Source organism: Epinephelus fuscoguttatus, linkage group LG18 (genome assembly GCF_011397635.1).
Source record: "Epinephelus fuscoguttatus linkage group LG18, E.fuscoguttatus.final_Chr_v1".
NCBI classification, from domain to species: domain Eukaryota; kingdom Metazoa; phylum Chordata; class Actinopteri; order Perciformes; family Serranidae; genus Epinephelus; species Epinephelus fuscoguttatus.
The window spans coordinates 15,321,051-15,339,818 of record NC_064769.1 but is presented as its reverse complement, the minus strand read 5'-3'; the positions used below and the strand labels follow the sequence as shown (position 1 = coordinate 15,339,818).

The 18,768-nt window shown below is 39.9% G+C and overlaps 2 protein-coding genes across 6 annotated transcripts in view; both read left to right on the top strand.

Moving 5' to 3' along the window:
- Positions 1–4,942, top strand: part of znf462 (zinc finger protein 462) — a 64,165-nt gene extending 59,223 nt beyond the window's left edge. For all 4 annotated transcript variants that reach the window (XM_049603531.1, XM_049603532.1, XM_049603534.1 and 1 more), the window contains one exon: positions 350–4,942. In XM_049603531.1, coding sequence (XP_049459488.1) covers positions 350–569 — 220 coding nt within the window. In that variant the 3' untranslated portion in view covers positions 570–4,942. The remainder of the gene's footprint in view (positions 1–349) is intronic.
- Positions 4,943–9,536: 4,594 nt separating this feature from the next.
- rad23b (RAD23 homolog B, nucleotide excision repair protein) lies at positions 9,537–18,564 on the top strand. 2 transcript variants are annotated; one of them, XM_049604569.1, is made up of 10 exons: positions 9,537–9,736; positions 10,711–10,792; positions 13,759–13,838; positions 14,688–14,854; positions 14,964–15,016; positions 15,912–16,039; positions 16,446–16,578; positions 16,695–16,822; positions 17,295–17,453; positions 17,674–18,564. In XM_049604569.1, the coding sequence occupies exons 1-10, from the start codon at positions 9,671–9,673 to the stop codon at positions 17,785–17,787; spliced, it is 1,110 nt and encodes a 369-aa protein (XP_049460526.1). In that variant the 5' UTR covers positions 9,537–9,670; the 3' UTR covers positions 17,788–18,564. The 2 variants fall into 2 exon arrangements, with proteins under 2 accessions (XP_049460526.1, XP_049460525.1); XM_049604568.1 differs by having other exon boundaries at positions 14,961–15,016; positions 17,674–18,559.
- The last annotated feature ends 204 nt before the right edge of the window (positions 18,565–18,768 follow it).

Genomic DNA, 18,768 nt, shown 5'->3' with positions numbered 1-18,768 from the left:
TTTTATACTTGCCTTATCACATAAGCCACCATGGTCCTGTTTGTCTTCCCAGCTTTACTTTAGATGTTTAGTGCTAATTAGCAAACATCAGCATGCTAAACATAGAAGAAGAACATGGTAAACATACCTGTAAACACCAGCATGTAAACACTGTCACTGTGAGTTAGCATTTAGCTCAGAGCACAGCTGTGCCTATGTGCAGCTTCACAGCCATAAGGCATGGATGGGTGTAGACTTTTAGTGTATCCCTACAGATTTAAAATCTTGCCCCCTCTGCCCTTTAGTCTCATGTTTGTTCACATTTTTCCACATTATAAGCACTTATTTCTGCCTCCTCCTTCGTTATTAGGATGGTTAACAACAGCCGAATGGACACCAGCACCACCTCCGCAATAGAGGCCTCAGCTTCATCTTCCACTGGCTCCTCTGTCTTGATGGACACAGGATTGGACCTGTCCAGCCACAGCAACGAGGAGGGGAACCCCGCTGATCTATCACTGAGAAGTCCCAGCCAGTATGTGGAAGACAAAGAAATGCTCGACACCAAAAAGGATCAACAGTTTGGCTGAACTGATTGTGGCCTCTTGAGATGTTGTGCCAGAAACTGTTAACATTGGGTAGGATCAGCACTGAGTTTAAATAGGACGTCAGAGAAAACAAAAAGAAACTGAAAAAAAGTGACTTCTTATGAGTTGGCGCATTACTAGATATTAGGTGTTACATACTGTATTTAAGTATTAGATTGTGCTGCATAAAACGGCTGAGCTCTCTAAATGGGCAGTCCCCTAGGACAGATCTTAATATATTGGTAACCAATAGTGAACAGAACTCTTTATTGCTGACATTCTGGTCAAATCTACCGTGAAAGATCCCACCTAGATGAAACGAAGCTATTTATAAAGAATAATGTCCAAAATGAATAACTAAATTTAGTATTTTATTATTTGAAGCACCTTTTACACTCCCCCCAAAACAGGGGTACTGTAAATTTACCCAAAAGAACAAATAGGATATGAAAGCATTTAAAAACCGTGGCCCACTCTAGAGCTACATTTTCTCGTTTCTTGTTGAAATTTGAGACTTTTTTCATCTTAGCCTTGTGTTAAATGTGTAGAAGTATTCCTTCAGAAGAGTCGCACCTTATCTATTTTAGTAAAACCACAAATCATGTTTTCTTCATTCATAGAAATACTGAAAATTTCCCCCGATGTTTGTAGCAAATTGCTATATTTTAGGTCCTTTAATAATATTATACTACGTATAAGCCTTCAGCCTGTGGCACCCTTTGCATTCTGACTGTACTGTTTTATTGTCCAGTAATTTCACTGATGAAACCATGGAAATAATGGGATTGGTTTAAATCTCCCGCCCCCCCCCCGTAAGATATCATGTTTGTAGTCCAGGTTAAACTATATCACAGTTAACCTGTGCACTCAGCAGATCAATATAACAATGAGATATGTTCGAAGTGTCATGACTGTATCCATGTGATATAGGTATCCGTTAAGCTGAGCACAGCAAGAACGCAACTACAGGATTTAACAACAGTGGCGTAATATTTGTCATCATCAAAAGAAGGAGATTACACTTGTCTTTTCAGTGCAAAACTATTAATGAGATGTGCCAGAATACGGCTTTTTTCAACACCGTATGTGCATCCACAAATAACAATTAAATGCAAAGTTTGGAGGAGGCTGACCCACATGGATGAGTGTTGCAGCTAGTGCGTAAGTGCCTTAAAATGCAGTTCCTCTTGGGCGCCCCTGTAGCTTACTGGGTAGAGCACATACCATTAAGGCTTACGGCAGTGTACATGTCATCCCCCTCCTATTTTATCAAATAAAGCAGAATGCCCCCCCCCCCCCCCACAAAAAAACTTTAAAAAATGCAGTTCCCCTAATGGCCACTAGATGGCTTTAATTGCTTTGAAATAAAAACATCAGCTGATTTGAAGTAACTTGGAAATCATCCCCAATCTCTCTCTTGAAATATAAAGTTTATTCCGTTACTTATCTCATTGTGTGTTCAGGTGTTTCACAACACTTTGCTGTGAACATGAAGGCATTCGCAGGTGTTCCAGGTGTTCATGAGACCGTACGCGAAGGCACAGGAGGTGTGGCCGACGCGCCCATTTGTTGTGGTCTGAGGTGCTTTTTCTCTAGTCCAACATTTAGTTGTTCCAAATGTCATCAATAGAGCCGTCAGTCCACAACCCAGTCACCAACATAAATTGTACATTGTTGTTGTTGTACATTTCCGCAAACCAAGATTATGCTAAATTTATATCTTTCATATGTAGCGGAAATGTTGAAACTTTTAATTTCTTTGCATTTCAGTTTTCAGTTTTATGTTGTGACAACGCTGGTACACGTGGTTACCTGTAAGTTTAGGCACAAAAACCACTTGGTTAGGGCGAGGAAAACATCCTTTCTTTTTTCGTAAAATACCCGACATGGTCACTCTCGTCAACAAACACTTGCTTTTGTAGGTCTTGAACAGTGGTCTGCTGCTATCTGCTGCTCTTAGCTCATATACATGTAAACTGATCTACGACACACATATAAAACATACAAACGTGTCATGGTTTGCAGAAAAGTACAACGCCAAAATTTTATTCCTGTAATTGGACTGTATTTCAGCTAGATTTTAAAAGATATATAAATACATTCTCACCAACCTCTGGTGGTGTTTAGCCTTGTAGATATCTTTGGTTTATTTGCCAAGGTTTATAGATATCCGTTTCGGAGATTTCTGCTGATCCAATAGAAGCAGGTGGAATTTAATCGGTTCTTCTCACAGCATTTTAAGAAAAATGAGCAGTTTTCATTTGGACCTCTTTCAACCAGATAATAGTCTCTATGAAAACTGTGTTTGCTGAGTGCCCTATGTTATCTGGAGTGAAAGGGTGATGCTCTTTATGGAAAGAAATGCTGCTAAGTGTGTTTTTTGTTAATGCTGTGACCACCACAGATGAAATTCCACGCTAAGCTGCATATAAGTGGAGCCATGTTTGCTTGATTGACAGATGTCTCTGCCTTTCACAGTCAGCCCTAGTGATTACCTCAACTTCATCCAGGTCTCTCCACATTGGCCAAATTTGGATTTTTAGGCTCCAAATGACTGACAGGCTGGCATGAAGCATTAAACTCAAACCTTGGCTTCGAGACGTCCCTTCAGAAACTTATGGCTGATGCCACAGACATGTTTTCCTACAGTTTGTGGTCCAGTTTTGATGTGATGGGATATACTGAAAAGACAAGTGTAACCAAGTCGGAAAGCCCTGAAACCATTTGTTTCCACGTAATCAGACGATATTTGCCACTGGGACTGTATGTAGAAGATTGACTTTTTAAGGGTGTCAAATTCCCCAACGTAAACCCCTTTAAATTCCGTACTGACACACCTGTCATAGCCTGCATATGTGTGCTTCGTTTTTAGACAATGCTGTCATGTTATTGTTGATACTGACAAAAGGCAGAGATTGTATTTGTTGGAAGTTGCTGCTTGAATGCCCGAAAGCCTTATAAGATAATGAAATAGCAATTAAATCAAATTTATGTCCCAATTCCTATAAGACCAATAAGCAACGTTAAACAATCTGAGATAAAATGGCTGATTACTGCAATTTGTAGAGGAGCACAATTCATGTAATTGTGTTCTTGGTACCAAAATATTTACCCAGCCCGCTGTGTTTGCTGCTGTGATTGTCCTTCTTGAGCATTGAACCATTGATGGAAATGGGAAAATTTGGGTTCAGAACCCAGGTGAACCACATGTTTGCAGCCATGTATAGAAAACAAAAACTACTCGTTAAGTGTTTGACCCGTGGTGTTTCAGAAAGGATACTTTAACCCTTTTTTCCTTTAGGTGTTCTCATTTTAAAAAAAGACGAAAAAAAAATCTAAAGATGATAGCTAACCCTTAGGGGCTTTTTGAGTCCCCAATCCAACATTATTACGCTGTTGTACAATGTCTGGTTACAATGAAAAATATCTCCTTTTTTGTACTGTAATGGGAATGAGCAGATAGGAAGAGCAGTGTGGTTGTACAATATTTTAACACGTGAAGGAAAATGATGCAGTTCTCTACTAATTAATGGCCAGGGCTTTAATTGTGAAGAAGAAAAACATGACAAAGACAGAAAATTGTTCCTTTGGGGGCATTTACCTAAACTGCTTGGTCCTTTTCTGGGCTTGGCCACCGACCTATAGATCCTTCTGAGATCTAGCTCACTCATGTCCAATCCAACACCTGACACTCCAGTATTTTCTATCCATGACCAGTAAGGGCATCAGCTGCCCATAGTCTACCCAGTCAACAAGAGGTGGGAATGTAGCAGCCCCACGATGCTCCTCAGTCCTTGTAATACCTTGAGAAATCGGTTGAGTTGGTGCTGAATCTCGAAGCCCTTTTTCTGTTCTTCAGGACCAGCTTGTAGCTTTTTGAAAGTAAAACTGTTTGAAAACTGTTGTTGTAGAAATAAGCTTTGTAAGGCAGCTCGTTGCCCAGCTAGAAAGCCCAGTGTAAACCATACGATGAATTGGGACAATCTGGGTAATGAAGCTGTCAACCCAAAATTGTTTGTTGTTCTGTGATCATTTTAATAGAAAATGACTATGAATCCCTCACTGTGTGCAGTCCCTGGACTGTGATATTCCCAGTTTACCCAAAGTTAAGCCCCTGCTGACAACACACTGGATACTTGTATATATGTTTAGTTTGTTTCCGATGCATTTCTCTTTTCGGACTGTTGTCTCCATAGTTTGACACTAGAATCTCTCCTTCTTGCCTTTCTTCCCATATAAATCTGATTACCTGATGGTGGGTTGTGATGTTGCCTAGAATGATTGTTTACAATTTTATTCCATTTATCTCTGGATATTCTGTAAATATTGTAATTCATTGTCTTTTTTTAACTTGATAATAAAGTTATCAGATAACGGTTTATTGTGTTTACCTCCTCTTTGTACAGATTCATCATATATATTCAACCAGGCCTTTAAAATGGAACCTTTGACACTGATATGTTAAGTCTGAACTATGCGATCACTCAAATATAGAATTGTGAGACCAAGCCGCACTTTTACCTCGTAAATAACTCTTTTATATTTGTTGCAAACTTGATAAACTTGAGATCATGCATATCAATTCCTCATGCCTGATATATTTCATCCGCTGCCCTCTAAATCAGTGAATTATGCACATCAGTGCACATGTCAAACTGTTTAAATTCCCCGAAAAGCAAGTTTCCTGAATAGCAAATTGAGAATTAAGTGTAAGTGAAGTGCTTCACCGTCAAGGGTGAAGTGATGCCAAAGGAACTAGTCAGGAAAGTACAAGTACCATCGGACAAGTGTTATTTTTTTCATCAGAGCACCTTTAATACCTTCTTTCTTAAGAAGTAATCACTATCACATCAGATCAAATAGCAAGCACTTGTCATTACTTGTAGGCAATGTTGGATACCATTCTCATAGGGAGATTAACATGAAATTTGGTAGACATTCATGTTCCGTCAGGATGAATTTAGTGATATGGTGATCCCCCTGGCTTTTTCATCTAGCACCATCATCAGGTCAAATATTTTGTTGTATGATGGAATACCTGATGACACTGCCATCAGCCTCAGCTGTACTTTGTGTTCAGTACTAATTGGCAAATGTCAGACATGCCAAACTAAGATGGTGAGCATGGTTAAAATTACACCTGCTTAACAACAGCATGTTTACATTGTTGTTTTGAGTATGCTGACGTTAGCATTTAGCTCATATCGCCTCTGCCTAAGTACAACTTCCCACAGAGAGAGTAGCATGACTGTACACTATCAGTCTAATTATGCCTCCTTGCAGGCGACAGCCGTGGCCAGAGGCATTATGTTGTCAGGTTGTTTGTCTGTCTTTCCCAGGGGTGGGCAACCTGCAGCTAGAGTTGCATGTGGCAGCTAGAGTTGCATGTGGCTTTTTAGACCCTCTCCACTGGCTCCCTTTGATATAAAATTATATGTACCATTCAGATTTTCATTTGTTATTGTTGTAGGCCTGAAGTGATTATTGCATTCTACAACTGTAAAAATTTGCAGCCTTTACATCGAATTAAAAAATCTTTTAACATTTCATCACCTGAAATGTGCATCATACACCTACGACATTCTGTTGAACTTAGTAGCGGTGGCTAGCCTGGAGGCTATCTGTGGAGTACAAATCCAAAAAAAGAAAAGTCTTGGAGGAAAATGAAGGATTCAATAGCATGTGGACAGATTCACTTGCTTTCACCACCAAGGCTGCAAAGTTTAAATACAAAATAATTATAAATAGCCTATTGCAGAGTAGCCACCTTGTAGTAAATCACATTAATGAATGCTCATTTAGACCTATTTGTAATTTTGATGGGCTAATTTAGAGTTAATAGGCTGTTACCGTTATTCAAATATGTTTTGTGGCTCCAGACAATATTGATTGATTGATTGATTGATTTTTATTTGTGTCATGCACACTTACATGTGCCCGAACCTCATGGGTTTACAAGACACCATTACAATGACGTTGCAGAAATTAAAAAAATACATGATATTTAACTACTCAGTCCAGAAACAGAGTACTCTGCCTTCTATCCCAAGCCTGGCAAAGAAATTCAGCCACAAAAAAAGGTTGGCCTTCTGAAACAAAACTCTCATTTTTCATGATCATCCAACCAAAAGAAATCCACATAACAGAGGTCATCTTACTGAAAAGTACATTCCTTATGTCTTCATATACAGGACAGTAAAACAAGAAGTGAACCTCATTCTCAGCTTCACCTAAATTATACAACAAACAAATTCTGTCCTCTTCTGGGGCAGCATTAAACCTTCCAGTCTCTAAGGTAGCTATTCTTTATGAGATAATAGCTTCATAGTTTTGGTTTATACCATGTGTCAACGGACTATTTTTCTCAAAACATGCATAATATTTCACTTCTTATCTCCTGAATATCACAAAGTAACCTCTCTGGTGATTTTAATGGCAAAGGTTACCAGCCTCTGGTCTATCCCATTCTTGTTAACGTGATCTCAAGAACACCTTGAGAGACGTTCTTCAAATTTGAAACACATGTCCACTTGGAATCAGCAATGAACTGGTTAGAATTTTGTTGTAGAAGTTCAAAGGTCAGGGTTACTGTGGCCTCACAAAATGTGTTTTTGGCCATAAAATTTCACACAAATGTATGATAGAATAACATGATAAAGTGATGACATCATATATCCAAAAGGTCAAAGGTCAACTTCACTTAACATGGAGGGGGCGGGTTTATGACCTATACTGCAGCCAGCCGCCAGGCAGCATTCATGACGTTTAGGCTTTACTTTTGAGGAGCTGTCATGTCGTCCATCTTCATATACAGTCTATGGTACAGATCTTCTGTGCTGCTGGGGGGAAGATGTGTGTAAAGCATCCATGTTTAAGAATATGTCACTTCTTTGCAGCAGCAAACATATCTGAGTCATTGTCAACTGTCATGGCTACATATGAGTCTGGACAGAACTGGATGTAATTGAAACGTGATGGGTTCATGGATGCATGCAACCATGAGGCAGTACTTCTAGTTTTTTTACTTTATATCTGCATGCCGTCTCATGTTTGTTCATATCAGTAATTTTTATTGTGGTTATGTTAGTGATACTCGGCAGAAACACTGTGGTCTTATAATGCAGTTGCTCTCATGTTTAATTACTCCTCCTCCTCCAGAGTTAATCATATGCTTTGCAAAATATCTCCATGATTATGAACTCTAGCATTTGTGCAACATGTTTCCCATCTACAGTGACATATAGGATTTCCTCTGTTACATGTCCAGAGCTTCTGGAACAACCAATAATAGTCCCGGCAGCTCTTCCACAGGAAATAGCTTGGGGCTGAGAAGGCATCTCAGTGGCCTTCACTCTGTGTTACACCCTTCCACCCTTCTGTTTCTCTCTCTACTCTACTTCACTCCACACCCAGCAAGAGCTCTGCTGACCAAAACCACAATCCCTGCAAATGCCAGTTGTGAGTGTGTGCTGTGTACATCTGTGTGTGTGTGTGTGTGTGTGTGTGTGTGTGTGTGTGTGTGTGTGTGTGTGTGTCTGTGTAATGTACATGCATAAAATGCTGCGGCTCTTGCGCCCTAAATATCACGAGTCATTGAGATCAGCAGGCTATGCTTGTGCTTTATATTTCTCTGTTTGACGTTTTTATTTTTTCAAAATCTCTCCATATCGCCAAAAAACAGCACTTGGAGGAGTCTGTCTTCAAGTGAAAGTCTCAATTTCACACTTGTCCTCTGCATTTCCTCTCCTGCCTGTTTTAGAGGGGGGCAAGTCTTTATTTCACATGTCTAACATCATCTCTTAAAAATATCTCCAAGTCACCAGGGATTAGACTGTAATCTCTGTGGCTCGCCACTTCAGAGGGGGGCCGATGGCAGACTGACGACCCCTGGAGACAGGAGCAAGAGGCACAGCCACAGTGGGGAGAGGGGAAAGGAGGACACTGCTGCTACTGCTGCTACTGCTGCTGAGTGGAGCAACATAAGGAATGCCTGATGAGTGTGTGCTCGGGCCAAGGCAGGCGAGGGCACTGCTCCTGTCGTAATGACAAGAGAGGAGGGGGGGGATTGAGTGGAGAGATAGAGAGGAAAGTCAGGATAGAAGAAGAGTAGGAGCAGCAGAAGGACAGGGAAAGACAGTGGAGAGTAGTGGGAGATAAACAGATTCACACGTACAGTGATAGAAAGTGAGGGGGAGTGATAAGAGAATAAGAGAGAAGTGGCCTGGGGAAGAGACCCCATTGAGCTCCAGCATATTATCTCTCACACTTAACAGTCCTCTCAAAGTCAGAGCTGTGCAGAATGTGAGACAGAAGTCAATAAAGCCTCTGAATACTGAGTGCTCGGTGGATGATATTGAAATTCCTCCATGCTTGACGGACCTGGGATTTTTAAAGTTTTGATAACAGCATAAAAAACTGACTTAAGTTCAGCAAGGGCAACAAAGTTTGTTCTACCAATGTCAGTCTTGAGAGGAGCCTGATGAAGACGCACCAAAATCATGCGAGTTAAAATGCAAGACATGTTTTCATCACAGTTAACACAAAAAATGTGAAATCTGTCAAGAATTAATGAAACAAAAATTAAAGAACTGATGACAGGCTATATTTTCAAGGCATCAGAGTAGAGTAAAACAACATTATTGTTTACTATTACACAATACTTCAGCCGTGTGTGATTGTGGGAGTGTGAAAAATAAGGCTGGATAGGATGAGAAAAATACTTACTTAAATTAGAGGCACGTTTGTGTGTGTGTGTGTGTGTGTGTGTGTGTGTGTGTGTGTGTGTGTGTGAGATTGTATGTTGACAATGCCCTAAACATTTGAAAAAGAGTGTAATGTCTGGACTTAAGCTCATTTTGGGTATTAAAAAACATGTTGTGGGTTCACACAGAATCATTCATTATCGAACTTAACCTGGAAAACTGGCAATTTTCGCTGCAGTTCTCCGGCTGACCAGTAGGAGCGCTGGCGTTTAAATATATCATAGAAGAAGAAAGTCATGGCGGCTGACAGTTTGTAATGAGCCAACAAAAACAGATAAGATTCTTCCAAGTTGGATCTACAACGTTTAAACCAGGACCAGGGATAAAAACTCAGACGGCAAAATGCAGATAACTTTGAAAACCTTACAACAGCAGACCTTCAAAATCGACATCGATGAAGAGGAGACGGTGAGAGTTGAAACCATGCATTTGTGCAGGGGGTGGAGTGGGAGTTGGGTATGTCCTGGAACGGAGGGCTGTAGTTTTTGAACATGTACAATTATACGACAAATAGATAGGTCTGCGTAAACTCTATAAATATATTAAAGATGGACTCACAGTTCGGGTTAATACGACTCTTGATTGACGCGGGGGTTGAGACAGATTAGCGTATTTTATTAAATACTGGACAGGAAAGTAGTTTGAATTGTCAGTATTTAGCCGTAGCCCACTTATGGTTTCAGATTGGTGCGGGGGGGCAAGGTAGCATACCGCTGATAAGCGTTTAGTGTTTGAGAAATAATAGGTTAAGTTGTGAGAAATGAGTACAGTTAATTTTCTGTGAAATTAAATACAATAAGCACCACAATGATGAACGTAGCAGTTAGTTATTATTATTAATGTAACGTTATCATTACTGATATACTTTAGCTAACCTGTAACGTTAAATAACGGCAGTGCAAACTTATGACCGTTAGTCACGTTACAAAACGGCACCAACTGTTTTATTTGGGGAAAAAAATATGTGACGTTAACTTTATCAGACTATGTGACGTTAACTTTATCAGGCTACTCTACATTTTAATAAGACTTTACATTATGCTTACGAAAGGCAGTTTTAACTTAAATGTTATTTTTGATTAGCTCGCATATAATAGCCAAGTAAGCTAGCAATAATTGTAACGTTACAGCCAGCGCATAAACTTATGTTTAGACATAAAACTGGCGCGGTTTTCTGCGGTAGTTCACCTGAAGGAGTCAGCAGTATTATGTCTGTTAAACTCCAGTTTTATGAAACACTTTACGCCAGTTTTATGAAACACACTTTGGATTATTATTATTTATTTTAAACTCGTGCTTTAGTTAGGGTTGTGTTAAATGGTGGCGAGAATCCAATTGTAATGTTTCACAAGGATCAAAAAGTGTCATGTTTTTGTCCACAGGTGAAGACATTAAAGGAGAGGATTGAACAGGAGAAAGGGAAGGACCATTTTTCAGTGGGTGGGCTGAAGCTGATATATGCTGGTATGTTACAGACTGTTTTAACCCCTCTTAAAGGAATACTTCACACACACAATTTCCATCATTTATAAATCTGTTATTAATGCCATGTTATGTTGAATTCACAAAGGAAGTAAAGGAGGACCAACAGCAAAACTATGTCAAAACATCTTCGTACAAACTCTCAGACAATTCGTGCAGTATAATCCAAGTCCCATGTATCTAGTGCATGCTAAGTGTTAAACAGCACGTTGCATTGCCTTGCCTTCAGCCTTTTCTGACCAAGACTGAAAGTTAATTTATCTATGCTTTCACTTTTATTCCCAGTCAGAAAGGGCCAAAGCATAGACTGTATCAGTAATGGACATTCTGTGATGTCACCCGTTGGGTTGTGGGCTGCTGTTTTGAAGCCTTGAGTTTGACATTAAGGCCATCGCCATCTTGCATTTTCTTAATTTTTAATAAGCCAGAAGTAATTTTCTTTGGATGAGAAGATGGAGCTGCGGAGGAGCAAGGGGTGTATCTGATTCAAAACCCTGAAACCCTAAGCTGATGGTCAGCCGTCAATCAAAGTTTGGCCGTGGGTGAGCACTGCTGCCCTCGTCAGTGCGCTATGTCCCACACCGTTGGCATCAGCACAGCGGAGCCCGTATGCGAACGAAAACACTCTGGCTGGCAGTTTAGCTGAGCACACGAGAAGAGAAACGGAAATGAGGAATGTAAACAAAGAGCTAAAGTCAAGAGAGTGAGGTCGAAACGAACTTGTTATATGAGGTAATACAGAGTTTCTTTAGCCATTGAGTTCTTACGCAAAAACATTTTGTGCTGGTTTGTGTTATGGTTCAATGGTGCACAGTAAATATGCTATGTTCTTTCAACACTAGATTGTTTTAACACATAACTAGCATGACGATCTTCCAGTTTTCGTTTTTGAATGACAGTTACAGACAACCACTGTCTGCTGGTATGAAGGGGTATGTCTTCTCACGCAGGCGCAGAACATACCGCTTGTTGGCCATCAGTTTGGTGTGTTAGGGCTGGGTGGTATGACAAAATAATCGTATCATGTTGTTTTTTTAGCCGCTGCTAGTTGCATATAGGAGAAACGCTGTTCTTTTTGGTATGAGTTCTTCTTGGTCATCGTGTTCTTCAGCAACATGTACAGTTGCTTCGCTTTCAGGACTCTCTCCAGCAGCCATTCTCGCCTCTAAACTTTTCTCTATGCCCTCACTCTAGCCTGCTCTAGCCCACCTGTGGTGTGCAGTGGTGAAATGGGTCCCCGCTGAAACACTTTCCCGCCGCGCACGTTGTTTGGGCTATTCACCGGTATTGTGGTATATGAAAAATTCATATCATACAAAAATAAGGACCGGTTTTCGGTACGAACTGGTATACTGCGCAGCCCTAGTTTATGTGCAGCTTTTTTTTGCAGAGACATGGCAACGGGGGCAACATAACAGCGGGCTCTCATCGCTGCAAGTTCTCTGACGTCAGTTTGGTGTGTCTGGGCCTTCGCAGACTGAAGCGATGCGTCACATGCAGCATGTCACTCAAGCAAAGCATATGACTGGATAAATGAGACTTGGATTATACTGCACAAGTTGTGTGAGAGTTTGTAAACACATATTTTGAAATAGGCTAGTTTTGCTGTTGTTAAATGTGGACCCCAACCTGTCAGTAAATTAAGATGTTCACTGTTTTCCATGGAGGCATAGAGAAAAACAAAGTGTTCTTTGCAGATTCAAGGCATGAATAACTGATACATAAATAATCATTTAGTGGGTGAAGTATCCCTTTAAATACTCGCACTTCTTGATAAGTACTTCTCACTGTCTTTATTATCATTTGATCGATGGTTAACTGGAATACAAAACACATCTAGAAATCCTCCCAAAATGCTGCATTGTTTTATTGTCTTAATTTATTGTGTGCTGCAATCCATATTATACTGTTTTCATCAAATACTCATCAGTAATGTGGATATAATGATTAAGTGGGTGAGCCTGAAGTGGGCCTACATTGGGAGCATCACAGTTTTCCTTTAATGGTTTACTGTAACGTAACATCCTCTTGCATGTTGTATACCATACATGGAGTGGGGAGCGATACTGTAAGCAGTGTGAGAAAATGTTGTCAGTGTTCTCTTCATGATCCAGCATGAAAAGTTCAAATGCAGTTTGTTTTTGCAGGTTGTTCTACTCTTGTGTTTACAGATCAAACTGATGTAAACAACAAGCCTTAAAGAGGATCAGAAAAATCTTTAGTTTAAGTGTTTGTTGTTGTCTGTTGACTGACTTGTACGTAAATGTAAACACACACGATTTGCTCTACTTTTTTGAATAAATGTATCGTGTCCATGACATTTTCGACCCTCTGTAATATTGCACAGGTATAAAAACATAGCACTGTAGAACTGGTTTTAATCTCCTGTTGCCAGTATTGCAAAGCCTATAGCAAGAAACTGTCAGACATATGAAAATGTTAGCCAGATAACTGCAAAAACCAAAGCTTGGTTAAGCAAGTGTTTCATGATATGACATACGTGACATTTGTTTAAACAAGCATTGCTGTTATCTGTCTTTCAAAAGACAGATAAATATTTGGGAACATGGGGAAAACTGGGTAGTAATTAAGATTTTTGTCAGACTCAAAAAAATTCCTGATTACACCACTGTACTTTGTCTTTTCAAACAATCAAACATGACAAACGCCCAGGGAGACTGAATACATTTTATAGGCACTGTGTATATTTAAGCTTATTGTAGCAATTTAGACAGTGGAGTTTTGTGTGACCTACTTATACACAATTAAAAACAATATAACAAAAAGAACCAGATGTGGTGACAAAAGCAGGCGATTTATCCCCTCAAAAGCTCTCTGTTCAATGATAAAATATGATACCATCTACTGTTACATCCCTGCGTGTTGTTTCAGAGTTCACGTCAGGTGAAGCCGAAAGCATTGTGACTCATTTTTCTGCTTCTTCACAGGTAAAGTCCTCAGCGATGACACAGCGCTCAAAGAATACAAAATCAATGAGAAGAACTTTGTGGTCGTCATGGTGACAAAGGTTTGTGAATGAGAGATTGTCTCAGTAAATGGTAGGTTTTGTTTGTGAAAACAGATTTTATGATTTTGTTTTCTTTGTAGAGCAGCAAGCCCATGAATGTTATGAATATGAGCCGACACTGAGTTATAATGAGGCTCTGTAACCTTCTCTTTCCACCGCCAACCACTTATGTGTGTCTGTGGGTGTTGCAGAACAGGCTCTCATGGTGCACTCAAACATGTAGCTCAGAGTGTGATCATTGCTGACTTGGAGTGGGGTCAGTATTGTCAATGCCTGGCTCTGGTTTACTCCTATATATTCCAGTACATTGCAGAAAGAAGATAAGATTATCTCTAGAGATTGTCTTGTGCCAAGCGTGTTGAACTCCTAACATGACTTTGCTGGATTCTGTATAAGATGGTCTGCTGTTGTCTTAATACTGTATTTCCTAACTATTTTTCATGCTTGAGATAGAGAGAAGCTGTGTTTATCCTGCTCAAACCTTCCTATTGAAACACTTCCTGTAAAGTATAATACAGTAATGCTACAGGACAGTGTGGAGAAGGATGATTAGATTAGATTAGAAATATTGATGGTGGTCTGTATCTGACAACACATTATTTAAAGCCGTGGATTTAAGGGCAAAAAAGACATGGTTTCAGCATCCCTAATTAGGAGGAAACTCAAATTGCTAATTAGAGTATGGAGGAAAGATCAAGCTGGCTATAGCTTCGGAATTCATGTCTATCATGGCCTTTATTGGTGTAATTTAGGACAACCAAGAAGATTTTATTCAAGCAGACACCTCAAGGTAAAATGCAAGAAGAGTGAGGTAACATTTTTTTTTATATTTTAACCGCTGTCTCGCAGCCTAAATCAGCCTCAGCCGCCCCGCAGCCCTCACCTGCCACTTCAGCTCCCGCAGCACCTCCCGCCTCATCGTCTAGCTCTGAGAACACATCAGAGCGCGCCTCCACAGACGAGAAACCAGAGGAAAGAAGGTCTTCGACCGCTGAACCGGCTACCACCCCTGTCGGGTAAAGATGGGTAGATGTTTGTCTTAAACTATCTGGTCTCAGCGCGTCTTCTTTTGAGAGGTAACGCGCAGATCACGTCTCACCCAAGGTCTGTTTTCTCTCGCAGAAGCTCCGAGGCTTCAACAAACACAAACCTGATCGATGAGGCAGTTTCGAATCTAGGTAAGGCTGCATTTGTAAACATCATTTGTCGGTCATTATTGTTTGGCATTTTGGATCTGCCGGAAATGTAATTATGAAGCTGATGTCACAAATACCGCACCATTTATTAGACAAAAATGACTTTTTGCCTCGGTGCCTTGAAGCTGCTTTGTGTGTTATACGTGTTAGGCTTGGGCGGGTTCATACCTTCCTGAAATTTTACCAGGATATAAAGTATATAATGGTATTAGTGTGTAGCACAATCCATATCATGCTGACATAGATGTATCTTAACCAATAAGTAGCTCAGCCAAAACATAATCCCACAGTTCCTCATGGTCACACAAAGCAGATCCTGCAGGACTTAATTATTATGACTTATGTGGTCATTGATATGAATTTTTAGTGTTTAATGCAGATTGTTTATCTTTGTGTATGCTAACTCCTAAAATGCTCTTCCACTGTGTATTAAAGTTGTGCTCAATTGATATGTTGTTAATTAATTATGCTGTCTTAATATTACATTATAGTTTTCTGTGACCCTAAAAACATAAGTAGCATGTCCTCTGTTTGACATGACATTTAGTGTGTCATTCATTTCTAAGTGCCATGTGACTGAGTGTTTAAGCATTAATCATTTGAACATATATTAATGTCTACTTTCATGGTGGCCTTGACAGTTTGACACCCATGTTTTAAACTAAATGACTAATGCACATTTTTACACTCAACACTTAAACAGAGTTTGACATTAATTTGAAAATACTGGGTTATTAACAAATTAAAAGTGTCTCGGCTTGAGTTCTTAATTTCCTGAAATGGCTCTGCGATGCTCTCAACAAAACTATGACTATAACTGCGAAGCTCTTTAGTCCCACTACTGATCTGTCTTCGTGTTTGTGTTCTTTACCTTTAGTGACAGGCGCATCGTATGACGCCATGGTGAACGAGATGATGCTCATGGGCTACGAGAGAGAGCAGGTGGTAGCGGCTCTCAGAGCGAGCTTCAACAACCCAGACAGAGCCGTGGAGTACCTGCTCACAGTAAGGACAAACTTAAGTCTGTGGCTGTAGTGTCCTAGAGCAAATTGCTGGATTGGTACGTAACATATGACAGGTTAGACCTCTGTGTGGTTTGGGCCAATTACAGCTTCGTGTCCCTGCTCAGGTCAGAATCAGGTGTTAATATGCAGGTTTTAGTTTACTTGCCAGTGACATTTATGACGTAGTTATATGAATCTTCCACCCATGACCACTTCTCAAAAACCTTTGAGTTGCCTCCTGAATAATCAGAATCCTAAAATGTGTACATGACATGATGTAACCCACAAGCTTTAACTGAAGAGGACTACAAGTAATCCCGACTCACCCACGTGACACCCATATGCTGTGTTTATAATATGTGATTCTTTCCCTAATTAATTGTTGTATTTCATGACTTTTCTTTCAGGGTATTCCCGGCAGAGATCCGGGCCACGCACCAGGACCTGATGCGGTGGTGCCCCCAGCGAGTGTTTCTGCTGCGCCCATAGGCGGTATTAGCCTCCCCGCCAACACTGGCTCTTCACCAACTGCTGGGGGAGGTAAGTGTCCCATACTGTTCTGCATATTCCAGCAGACTCTGAGCAAATGTTTGTTTCTTTTATCATCCGTCTGTGTCTGTCTTCTCGTTGCTTAAACCAACATTGTCTCCTTTCAGGCAATCCCCTGAGTTTCCTAAGAAACCAGCCCCAGTTCCATGTGATGAGACAGCTCATCCAGCAGAACGCCGCCCTCCTTCCCGCCCTGCTGCAGGAGATCGGCAGGGAGAACCCTGAGCTGCTGCAGGTGAGGGCGGATGACCTTGACACAGTTCTGATTAAATGACTTCACGATTGTAAGCGGTGGAGTCACAGTTCAGTTAAAGGGGCACTCCACTGATATTTTACATTAAGTTGTGTTCACACATCAGGAGTGTTGCTCAGTCTTTGAAAAGAGTTGTGTAATGTCCTCTCTGGCTCTGGAGGGAGCTATCCCAGGGTTGTAAAAATATTATCTCAGGTTGGACTTTAGACTGTAAAGCTGTAACATGACTACGTCACAAACTGGAGGTGTGAGTCTGACTCATATTAGAGACTTAATGTCTGTCTCTTTGGAAGTCCCCAAAATTTATTTAAAAAAAAACAAATGTTTAAATAGCAAGTATTATTTTTAGTTTTTTAATAATTCTTATCATCAGTTCAGAGTTACAAATGCCAACATTCAATGAAGTTCCTGTGCCTCCACAGTCTACACCTAAACGCTTCATTTCCCACTTTAGGAGATCAGCAGCCACCAAGAACAGTTCATCCAGATGCTGAATGAACCCAATCCAGAGGCGGGGCCAGCGGGGCCGGCAGGGTCGGCAGGTGATACACCTGGCGGGAGTCACATGAGCTACATCCAGGTCACGCCACTGGAGAAGGAGGCCATTGAGAGGGTGAGGAGGAGCACGACACTCGCTAACCTTTTCCTCACAGTCCAAAGTTCAGTACTGCTTTACTATAAGTGCTGGAATGTAATGCACAACCCTGATGATGTTTTCAAAACCGTCACTTTAATTTTTATATTTCACCAAGTGGTAAACATGAGGAACAAATTATAATTTGCTTATTTAAAGTATTGTTTGGCTAATTTGCAACTCTTGTTTCTAATTGCAGCTAAAAGCTTTAGGATTTCCAGAGGGACTCGTTATACAAGCCTACTTTGCTTGTGAGAAGAACGAGAACCTGGCCGCCAACTTCCTTTTACAACAGAACTTTGAGGATGATTAAATCATCAGTTTGACTTATTTCTTATTTCTTCCTCTACTTTTTGATTGCTACATATGTGTGTACAACAAGCCTTTTACATTTCCAAAAACAAAGTTTTATTCACCACTTCCACATTCACCTTTTGTTAATAACACTGGATCGTTATCAGCTGGTGTACAAGGACAGGTTTTTGTTTATCAGTTCGAAATGGAGGAACAATTAAAGTACAGTAACTTTGCATCAGAAATCACCTGTGTGCTATTGATCTTTTTTTTTTGTTGTTGTTTAAATACTTTAGTTAATCAATATTGTTTGCAGTATGTGTCACATTAAAGGTGAGGTTCAGGGTCGGTATTCACGCACTCTTAATCTTATGTTTTTGAAGTTGACCAGTAAAAGATTTGAAAAATTAAAGTTGTGCACAACAAACATGTATGGCACTAGTTATTTTTCTATTTAACATCCATATCTGCATGTTAATCAACAGGGAATGTGGGCAGGAGCTGTTGTAATGTTATCTGAACTGCAAGGCATCATATGTGAAGGCATTGTAACATGTATATAGTTTACATACATGTGTTAGGGTTTAGTGACAATGTCATTTTTACAGAAAAATAAAAGTTTTCGAAATAAATGAAAGCCGTGCCTATTCTGCTGTGTTTATATGGAGTGTCAAGTACTCAAAGGTAACATTTTCTGTAAAATAAATAATGTTTACAGTTCTTTATTACATTATCAATTGATCCTGGTCCCAAATTATTGGGTGGTTTTTGCATCTTTTTTTTCTCTCTAGTAATTCTGTCCTCCAGACCAAAGTTATAGTTCCATAAAAATCAAACTAAGTTGTGAAAAAAACAATTTAGATAAATTAAATAAAAACAAAAAATAGACTTATGTAAAAAAAAAATTAAAAACAATTAACAAATTATTTTGTGCACTTACAAACTAAAAGTATGTACAGAAAATATCTTTAATTTTAGTTAGTCCATACAGTCAAATATG

Excerpts from the sequence above, each read along its gene's own strand:
- rad23b (XM_049604568.1), top strand. The coding sequence starts at position 9,671 with ATGCAGATAACTTTGAAAACCTTACAACAGCAGACCTTCAAAATCGAC. Across the intron at positions 15,017-15,911 it reads TGAGGCAGTTTCGAATCTAG|TGACAGGCGCATCGTATGAC; the intron begins GTAAGGCTGCAT and ends CTTTACCTTTAG. Across the intron at positions 16,823-17,294 it reads AGAACCCTGAGCTGCTGCAG|GAGATCAGCAGCCACCAAGA; the intron begins GTGAGGGCGGAT and ends TTCCCACTTTAG.